This window comes from Cryptomeria japonica, chromosome 4 (assembly GCF_030272615.1).
Source record: "Cryptomeria japonica chromosome 4, Sugi_1.0, whole genome shotgun sequence".
Classification (NCBI taxonomy): domain Eukaryota; kingdom Viridiplantae; phylum Streptophyta; class Pinopsida; order Cupressales; family Cupressaceae; genus Cryptomeria; species Cryptomeria japonica.
The window spans coordinates 280602183-280612900 of record NC_081408.1 but is presented as its reverse complement, the minus strand read 5'-3'; the positions used below and the strand labels follow the sequence as shown (position 1 = coordinate 280612900).

The 10718-nt window shown below is 35.5% G+C and overlaps 1 protein-coding gene across 1 annotated transcript; it reads left to right on the top strand.

The window, feature by feature from the left end:
* Positions 1-662: 662 nt before the first annotated feature.
* On the top strand, positions 663-1145 carry LOC131875088 (acidic endochitinase-like). Its single transcript, XM_059219103.1, has one exon. The coding sequence runs from the start codon at positions 663-665 to the stop codon at positions 1143-1145; it is 483 nt and encodes a 160-aa protein (XP_059075086.1).
* Positions 1146-10718: the final 9573 nt, after the last annotated feature.

The window sequence follows — 10718 nt, the reverse complement described above, 5'->3', positions numbered from 1 at the left end:
AATGGCCCACCTATGACTATGTCAAACTATTGAAGACTTTTTTTAAATAGTAACATTATTGTGCATATTAAAATATTAATCAATAGTACAATAAAAATGCAGTAAAAGTTTGACAAAACAATTCAAGTTGACATCATCTTAATGTACATTTCTATTATCCAATAGAATTACAAGTAAAAGAAATTTGTAGATTTTAAATAAATATAAATGAATAAAAACTATACGAACAAGGCTAATATGTTTTAATTTTTGAATCTGATTGATTGATGCTTTGACTTTTAATATTTTTGAGTTAATTACTTATAAAAAAACTCAAAATACTATGTTAAGCTTTATATATATATATATATAGACTACAGAAGTTCACATATGGATAAGACTTAGTATATACAAATAATAAAATCACAGCTAGCACATATGAAGTTAACACATGAATGAGAAAGAATGAAAAGAAAAAAGGATAATACAAATGAAATTCTCATATTTTCTACTTAGAAAAGCCAACAGAGAAAACAAATGTAGGTGAAATGTTACCGTAGTGCTCCCGCATATGGAAACCTGCCGAAGGACCACTGAAGTAAAATGTCATGTGGTGAAGTGCTATATATGGATATCGATCCCACCCGCTTAAATCAAGTGAAACCATTCATTCATTGGAAAGAATGGAGAGTCGTAGAATGAGTGTGAGAGTGAGAGGGGCTATGATTGCCTGTGTTGTTGCTCTGTTGTGGAGTGGGGCATCTGTGGCAAACATAAGCATATACTGGGATCAGAATCGCTGGGAACGTTCCCTTGCCGACACCTGCGCAAGCGGCAGATTTGAAATTGTGATGCTCGACTATCTAAGCGACTTTGGCAATGGGCAGATGCTGGTGCTCAACCTGGCGGACCATTGCTATCCCCCCTCGGGAGGATGCAAACCACTGAGTGCTGATATTGAGTCCTATCAGTCCAATGACGTAAAGGTGTTTTTATCTATTGGAGGATGGCCCGATTTCTCAAACAATTCACTCAGCTTCACAGAGGATGCTCAGAACCTAACCAATTATCTGTGGGAGAACTTCCTTGGAGGGCAATCAGACTCCAGGCCTCTGGGAGACGCTGTTCTGGATGACATAGATTTCGATATCAGAAGGATGATGTAGAACTAGGACGTTCTTGCCAGGGCCTTGTCTGCTCTAAGAACCTCTTCAAAGAAGGTCTATCTCAGTGCCGCTCCGAAGTTCCCATATCCCGATGATCACCTAGGAGTGGCCTTGGAGACGGGTCTTTTTTACTATGTGTGGATTCAGTTCCACAACAACCCTCGTTGTCTGACCATTACAAATAAGTTGTATTGGTGGAATAAGTGGACCACCGCAAATGTTACTACCGTTCAAACATGGGGCCTTTTCGGGGGCTTTTCCACTTCCCTTCAAGCTTATGCAAATGGCTACATTACTACAGCCGTACTCATCTTTGAGGTGCTGCCCAAGATCAAGACGTCCTCAAAATATGGAGGAGTCATGCTGTGGAACAACTACTACAACAGGATAGCCAATTATAGCTCAATTAAAGAATCATTGATAATGAAGTTGTTTCCCATCGACAGGCCTACTTTGGCCTCTTTCTGAGAATAAAAAAATGTAGTAACACTTAAATAAAAGTTGAGCGTGGGTATTGCTCAGCCTGCTTTTCTTCAAGTATTTGGGGAGTGAAGATTTAAGATATGTACCGATCTTATATAAGTTATGTATAAGTTAATGATGCTTAGGGATCGCCTAATTCAAAAAGAAAAATAACTAATTAAATTAAATCATCATCGCTTAAGAAATTCCATATATTATGATGATTGTTGTAAAATAGGTATGTAAATATCATTTGCAGTTATAAGATATTAATACATTATTTTAATGATTTAATCAATTGTGCTTCAGTAATAATAGATTAATAATGGGGCAACCAAGGGAAACCCGAGGACAGTTGGGTGTGGGGGAGTGATAAGAAATGAGTCTGGCTATTGTATTGCGGTAGTGGCACTACCCATGGGATCCTAGACCAACCACTTAGCCGAGGGCATGGTTGTTTACCAAACTCTAGTCCTAGTTAAATCCATGGGATTTACTAAAGTTTGGCTAGAGGGAGATTCAAATAATATTGTTCAATGCCTAAAAGGCCTATCCTCCCCTTCATGGACATAAAGAATATCATATCTCAAGATAAGGAGATAGTCAACTCTTTCGAGCTATGTATTGTGTCTCACAATTATAGAGAGACCAACACTATTGTTGACTGGGCTACCAACATGGCCATCCATGTTGATCACACTATGAGCTGGATCTTCCTCACGAGGCACATGCACTCCTCATTTATGATAGAGTGCATGGTTACAAGGGAGAGATAAGTTATTATGACAATGCACTTATCAATGAAAAATGCCATAATGAATCAAAAAGAGTGACGCTCAAAGATTGAGCTGACGTTTAATGCGGACAAGACTCTGCACATTTTGTGGGTGCCCATTTCTATTTTGAAGGCATTCCTACTTTGCACTTTGATCTCTGTTTCTGCCTTGTTTTACACTATGAAGGATAAGAATTTTCTGTTTGTGGATACCATGGGAGGAAATAGGAAAATAATTGAGCTGCTTTCCTGTGATGAATGGAAAGACAAGACGAAGGTCTGGGCTATTCTGGAAATGGCTAAGATGACAGGGTATATAGAGAGAATTTTAGGGGGAAATCCTATTGTGACCAGAAGTTTCAAAAAGAATTGAAAAGATGGTAAAATAAACATAGGAAGAAGAAAGGTTGAAATTGATGAAGGGATTATCGCGGAAATTAATGGTATGCTGATGGAAGGAAAAAAGTTTTATCGAGACAAGAAGCTCACTGAAGTTGCTATCAAGTGATTCCCGAAGGAGGAGTATGAGAGAAGCAAGTTGGTGAAATCTAGAAAAACCTACTACTCTCCAAAAGTGATAAAAAACGTATGGACATGGATTATGTTTGTTGTCATGTAATATGTTACACTTCATGGTAGATACTCTAGTGTCTATGATTATCACTTTGTGCTTCTAAATCATTTTCGACATAAAGACTTGGTGTCTATCCCTTTCTATTTGTTTATCTCCCTTAACACTAGCATGAAGGATTTTAGGGCTAATGTTGCATAAGCGTTAATGTGTCTCTTATACAACCATGTCAATTCTTCCTCTGTGTAGCATTCCATCACCGAGCTCTCTAATTCGGATGATGAATCTGAGGACTCTGATGAATGTGATGATAATGGGTCCGATACTGAGTGAGAAGATGATGTTGATAGGATTACCCCTGCTAAGGGTTCTACCAAGGGAAAGGACAAAGATTTGGCATTTGGGTCCAGAAATAAGAAATCTAGAAAAGGGGTTATAGAAAAAAGAAGTAAGGTTTACGAAGAGGAAAGTTGGCTTGAATGTGATGAAGAAGATGATGAGGGGATGGAGACTAATAGTGATAATGTTACCCCTCTAAAAAAAAAGAAAAACAAGTGAAGCCTTGTTATCACCGACATCATCCCTAATAAAGAGAATGGTTCTCTTAATGTTCAACCAAATCCTCAGGACACCAATAAATCTACTGATGATGTGGAAGAAGAGGGGAAGACGGTGAAGGAAGGTGATACTCTGCCTCCCAATGCTACAAATGTTAATGTGAAGACCCTTGAGAGCTCTACCCCTGAGATCAACATTGACTGCAGAAATTCCCCTATGCTCAATACCACAAAGAGTGGGATTATGGAATTCTGTAAGGTTTGGACTAGATCTATTCAGAGATCAATAGATTGAAGAATAAGCTGGAGGATTCAACCAAGAAAGTGACTACCCTTGAAGCTATTGGTACTAGTAAGCTCAGTAACCTTCCAAACTACGTGAATGAATTGACTAAAGCCATCAACGATGTCGAGGCTATCACTGGTGCATATGGCTCTCAATTTAAGGCTGTGGAGGATAGATTTAATGATCTGGAGAAGCAGGTTCTCAATCATGAGAATACCCTAAAGAAGATTGGAGAAAAAAGCCAGAAAATACTGAAAGTCTCTGTCGATAGCTTAAGTATGATGATCAGCAAGCTAGAATAGGTCCAACATGAAAACAACACTATTGATACAACTGAGGATAAGGTGTTGATTCTTGAAGGAGGCACAACTAGTCATGGTAAAAGAACTCATGCTAGTACTAGAAAGATGACCCAACATGCGAAGGAGCTAGAGGATCTAAAGAGTGCTTCTGCCTCAATGGTCTTGCTGGAGCAAGAAATGGCGGAACTTATCATAAATCTTTCTTAGGGTCTATTGTTCACGGCTATCCCTTAGTTTTCTTTTTGCTATCCCTCTGCCTCTTTTGGCTTCTTCCTGGCTTTTTGTCTTTGCCAAATGTCTTTGTGTTGTGTTTTGTTCTTTCTAGTCAAACTTTAATGCTCTATCTTTTGATTATCTTTATGTAAAGGGTTTTGGGGCCCCTTCAAAACTTTCTTTTCACTTAATCGAAAAAACAATAGATTAATAATATAACAAAAAATGAAAGGAGAAACAAAGAACGTTTAAACAATCTTCACAAATCACTATACAAATGAGAGAAGCTAAAAAACTATTAATCAATTTATATTGTTTGAAATAAACTTGATAGATGTACATTACATCATTTATCTTCCAAGAATTTTAGTACATTCTCTTCATTTGTTTACTTGAAATGTTATTTCCATGTTTACATATGACTAACTGCATCACATTATTAATCTTCTAATAATTTTAGTATCTATTCATCATTTTATAGTTGTCATGTTATATCTCATTTTTCATCTTTTTATAGTAGTCATATGTAAATAGTGACCTTCCCATGAATTTTCACATGATATAACTATAAATGACAATGATATTGATATACTTAAGCCTAGCGATTTGTTTGTTATCAATCATCAAGCGAATAGTTAGCATATTTAGATTTTGTGGGTTGTTCGTATTGGTGTACTTAGAATTGTTTGTGGAGTTTTATATTCAAATGGTATCCTTGGGTAACTATTCAAGTGAACTATAAGATTGTGTATGCTTTTTGTATTGGTGTAACTAGATAGAATGGAAAATTAAAAGAAAGAAAAAATGAATAAAGTAGAATTATAGAGGTACTTGAAAATGAATATTATGTTTATAACTAAAAGAAAAAATCAAAGAGTAAAGGGGTGACAGATATTCCACTTGTTGTGGAACAAGCGTAGCGCCTAGGTAGTAAATGAAAATATACTACCATATAGAAATAAATATATTATGTGATAATCTAAAATAGCCTTCAAATGATCACGTGACAATCATTATAAGCATACTCAAATAAGAAAATTTGCTAACCTTATATGCATCCACATTATTTAATATCCTACAAAGAATGACAACAAATTGGAGTAATGGATGTAAGTATATGGAAATATGAATTATTATACAATAATTTAGAGATAGTATCACATAACACAATAACAAAGATAATCATTATTTGATTGTTAAACCATGTATAATCATCGGTCAATGTGTGCCATTTATCAAACCCAAATAGGAATGTGTATATCGCAAAAAAGTTTGATAATTTCATTCTGGAAGATGAAAGAGAAGTGAGATATGATTAAAAAATAATGAGACTCCTAATCGTATGAGTATAAGATACAAGGATGGTGAGTACAATAGTTAGGAAATTATATAAAATTAAAGATACGTATAATATCTATTAACAATAATGTAAGCATGGAATAAAATATGTTTTACTAAGTTAAATATATCAAAATTCTTATAGAGGATCATGTGAATTATAAATACCTTATAAAAAAATTAAAGTTTGAAATATTCCAATAAATTTATAAGAAAATAAAGTAGTATGTAACATTACAAGAAATTATATAATAATTATAGAGCATGGTAAAATAATATGTCAACATTACTTGGCATACAATAAAAACACGAGGAATGTTCCTAGGAGTCATAATATGTCTTGTAATTATTTAGAAGGATTGGGTTACAAATCATGTGAATAAATATGATAAATAGAATTATTTAAAATATTCTATTAAACAAATAATTGTCATGAAGAGATCTAAAAATAATTATCATCAAGGGTAGATCGTGATGCTAGCATGATGCAATTAAATAAAATTTCTACATGCAACAATGACCATGAGATTATTTTATCTTCTAAATTTATTATGAATATATTGGCATAAAAGATATACTTGTCAAGTGATAAAGACATCAAAATAATGTAATGGATTGGCAAGAAAAATGTGGAACATAGACCAGAGTAATAATCCCCAAGTAATATCGATATGTACTATTATACCCTAGACACATTTATACGAATGGAGCACAATGTTAATCATGAACTAGTTAGCAAAAATATCAAAGCATTAAAACATTAATAGCATAACACAATAGATATAGAACTCAAGTATATTTATATTATCAAGGATTAATAATGGTCATATTTATTATCCTTATATCTTCTATCCGTACATCTTCTTACATATATTATATGCCTTTTATCTGTATTCTCCATATACATTATCTATATTTCACTTTTCTATATCTTTTTCTTCAATTACTTGTAACATATTTTTCTATACAAATATCTAATCGAGATGGGATGTGACCCATCCTTTGTACTCATATAGATATTTTATTTTCCCTCTACATGCTCTTTGTGGTGAAGTGTTGTATTTATTGTGTTGATTGTGTCTACACTTACTCCTTTGTAGCTGACATCATCTCCCCTTTCAAAATGTTGGCTTTTCCTCATATCAACTTTTGTTTACAAGAAAAGTATTTTTGTAAGTGTCCTTTAGATTATCAAAACTATCATCCCATTAGACCATATATTATTTTAAATATTAATTCTACATCTAAATATATGTGAATATATGGTTTATATCTAGAAGGGTGTTGGAAACTTGAATTTTCTACGATAAATTTTGTGTCTCCCACATAATTTTAATGATATGTGCCAACTAAACACTCACTACTTCCCTTAGTTGATGCAATTTGTGCCTTTTTTTCTTTTTAAATTCTTGGAGCTATTTGAACTATCCATTTATGTATTTATGTGCACCCTATTTGGTCCTCTTCAAGAGTATCAATTTCTCTAGTTGATTCATTTGAGCCTTGATAAGAGTTTTCACCATATGCTATTGTCAACAAAAGTGATAAAGGAAATTGATATCACTCTTGTTATTATTTAATGTGTTGACATGATATTTCCAAATGAATGGACTATGACAAAAAAAAAATTATTTGAACCTCATCCACTCTCGTCTTCTACAATTTACATAGGATTTGTTGCTGCATTATTTTATTCTATAGTTGTATGTCTTCTATGACCACACCCTCCAATCTTTTCAGTTGTACAACTAAGTGTTGAATTACCCAACTCAGCTCAATCATTTAAACTATGTGTTGAATTATTGTCTTCTTGTACATGCAAAAAGCTATCATTTAAACTTACTTACTCCTAATTCATTAATTATTTCTTACAATTACATTTCATATTTCAACTCAACAATTAAGGACCATTGCATCCACTTTGTACTTGAGCCATATTGAGCCTAGTGGATAATTCTCCTTTTGAATGTAATCAAAGTGAAAATAGGCCTAATTTCTTAGTTTGCATGTATTGAGATATTGAACCCTATTTTTTGTAAGGACCTGCTAGTCCAAACCTTAGACAAACTAACATATTCAAATCCTATTAAGATCTATAAAACAATATTTGATTTCTATCATGCATTTATCAAATGAAAGACAAATAACCATTCGTATAGATGCCAGACTTAACACTCCTAAGAGTTAAAATAAAGTAAGAAATACTTGATATAAATTAAGAAGGAAGATGAAATAACATTTCAAAATAAATAAATATCACAACCTAAAGTTAGTAGGTATATGAATAAGATAAATTAAAGCTAACTAAAAATTATCATGCGTGAAGTTTCTACAAAATACTATGTCAATTTAAAGACTATTACATGCTAAAGGAATTATGCATATAAATATTGTTAGCTTCCCAAGTAAATATTTTCATATAAACATGCATCCTAAGAATTGAGCATTCATAATGAAATTCTAGAAAACTAATCAATAACCACATAAGCAATGAGACATGCACAAAGTGGACACGTGTTAGTAGGTTAGTGGATTAGTAGTTTTCCCTTTCTTTTGTTAGTTACATTTACATGGTGCCCTCATGTCACAATTTAGATAGTAGACCTCATAGGTTTTGCACATAGCTTACTTAGCTTAATATCAAGTGTAAAGCGGAAAATCGCGATCGAACCCTAGTTGCTCTCCCCTCTTCCAACTCCGAGGAGAGAGAAGGGAGATTCACTAGGGTTGATGGTTTTCGCTTGGGAGACTTTACATTCAAAAGAGGGGTTGAAACCCACAAGATCCAATCCCACACAATGCAAGATTGGATGCTAAATGAGTTTCAAGGGTTAAGACAGCAAGGCTACCCTCTTTTGTAAAGAATGTGCATAGAAGAATTAAGCTAGGAATGCATAGAAAATGACCAAGATTCGCTTATAAACTGAGATAGGGATATAGTATGAAGCTGCGGACCTGGAATTAGCAATAAAACGTCGACACAGTGCTATCCTGCAAATTTGAGCAAAAGTTGTCGGGACGATGGTGCCCGGCGCCACGGTCCTCTGAAAAATCCGCGAAACGAAGAGGGATCTGTTCGTCTCTGCACAAGGATTGCAGATCTTCAATATCAGCTGCGTACCTGCAACCTACACACAGAAAAGCGAAGACGATTGGGGGGTTAGGGATTAGGGGTTTGCCTTTAGGTCAAACCCCGGTTTTGGAATTAACCAAGAAATGAGCAAGTGTTGTAAATGTAAATGACTGTAAAACAAGTACTAATACCTTGTTCTAAGGATGTTTGTATCCTTATGTGCGAAGGTATAGATGTTGTATGTTGTTGTAGTATGTTGTATGCGATCTCCTCTTCAATGGTTGAATCCTTGTCTTGAATGCAACACTTAGCCTTGAATGGAGACTTAGAAGGAATGCTTGAATGCTTGAATGTTTGAGTATAGTCTCCACGCTTGTATACATATCCTCTTCATGCCAAATGAGAGAGAAAAATGTAGTTTATATACTTGTCATTTAGGGCTGATAGACTGATTTTCCCGACCTTAGGCCGACTAGGAAAGTTAATTTCCAAATTGCAAACAAAAAGACCCGAGACCCCTTAGGAGACCGGGCCCAAAATAGGACCCAGGGACCAGGGTGCTGGGCGCTCTGGTCCCACCTCCCGGGACAGCAGGGTGCAAGGAGGTTCAGGCCAGGGTGCTAGAAAATGCAGTTTTCAGTGTCGTAATCAGGTTTCGGGGTCTCCATTCAGGTTGCGTGTTGCGTCGCCATCATGAAGACCGAAATGCAATCGAAATTGCAAGTGTCGCAATTTTAGGACGCTACATTTAGCCCCCACTTTAGCGGGAGTATGTATGCTCATACTTCCGGTAAAGTACAAGGAAACAACATTGAAAGACTTTCACCACGTCAAGGAGGCAAGACACACCAAGCCCCCAGTGGACTAAGGATCTTACGACTTCGATTGACAAAGTAAAAGGGAATATCATGAGGGAGAACCATGATTGTCAGTAGTAAGGTTCCCTCACTATGAGTCATGCAAGAAAGATATCAAAAATTTTCAAGGCAAGGTTAAATTTGCCAAGAAATTTTCAAGTATCTTGAAAAGATATGAACGGGATGTATGCCCCCCTACGTTAAAGCGATCGCACACGCCTCACCAAGGGTGATTGTTTTAACGTAGTGATACACATAAGAAATGAGAAAGGAAAGGAGCACGTTATCGCAAGGATTTAGCCCCCAAGTGTGAGATAAACCCAAGGATAATAGACACAAAACACAAAGCACGAGGTGACTTCGCTTTCCTCGGGGTCAGTATGCTGTATGATAATTCATGTATATATATCATATGTATGTATGCATAATTGTTCTTCATTCCCCAATCAAGGAAGGTCACCTAGAAGAAGGGAACACATGTGTCTTTTGAGTCAACATGAGAGAGATCGAGAGATCTCAATGCTTTGCATCGTCCTCAAGTAGACAACACTAAGGACAACAAATAGAAGAATGAGAGTAACATATAGAAGAAGTAACAAAAGAGAGGGGGAAAGAATCTGCTATGCTAATGAAACTAGTCTAGCACGTCATCTACCCCCCGATCTTGCTGATCAATGTTTCGGGAAGGCAGGGAACACGCTAGAGGAGGAACATCCAACACAGCAGATGGAGCTATCACAAGATCCAAACAAGGGCTATGTTCATGTTCCGAGCCACGTTGTTCTTGTCTAGGAGCTAGGATAAGTGCTTTAGAAAATTCATTAGATAAATAATTATCAATATCAACAAGTTCATATTCACTATCAGAAGAAAAAGGAGTAACATTTGCATCATGAATAACATTTTCATCTATATCATCATCAAGATTTATAAAAATAGGATCTTTAACTCGCACAGGATCAAAACCATCATGCATCTTATGTTTAGGAGATTTAGGCTCAATGTTCGGCTGAGGAGAAAATGGAATAATGCTTGTTGAAGGTGTTTTTGGAGATTGCAAAGTTTGAGAAGCAGCTGCTTGAGCTCTAAGACGACGCTTTCATCGGCGTTCACGTGCAGAACGATTTTGTCTAGTCCTA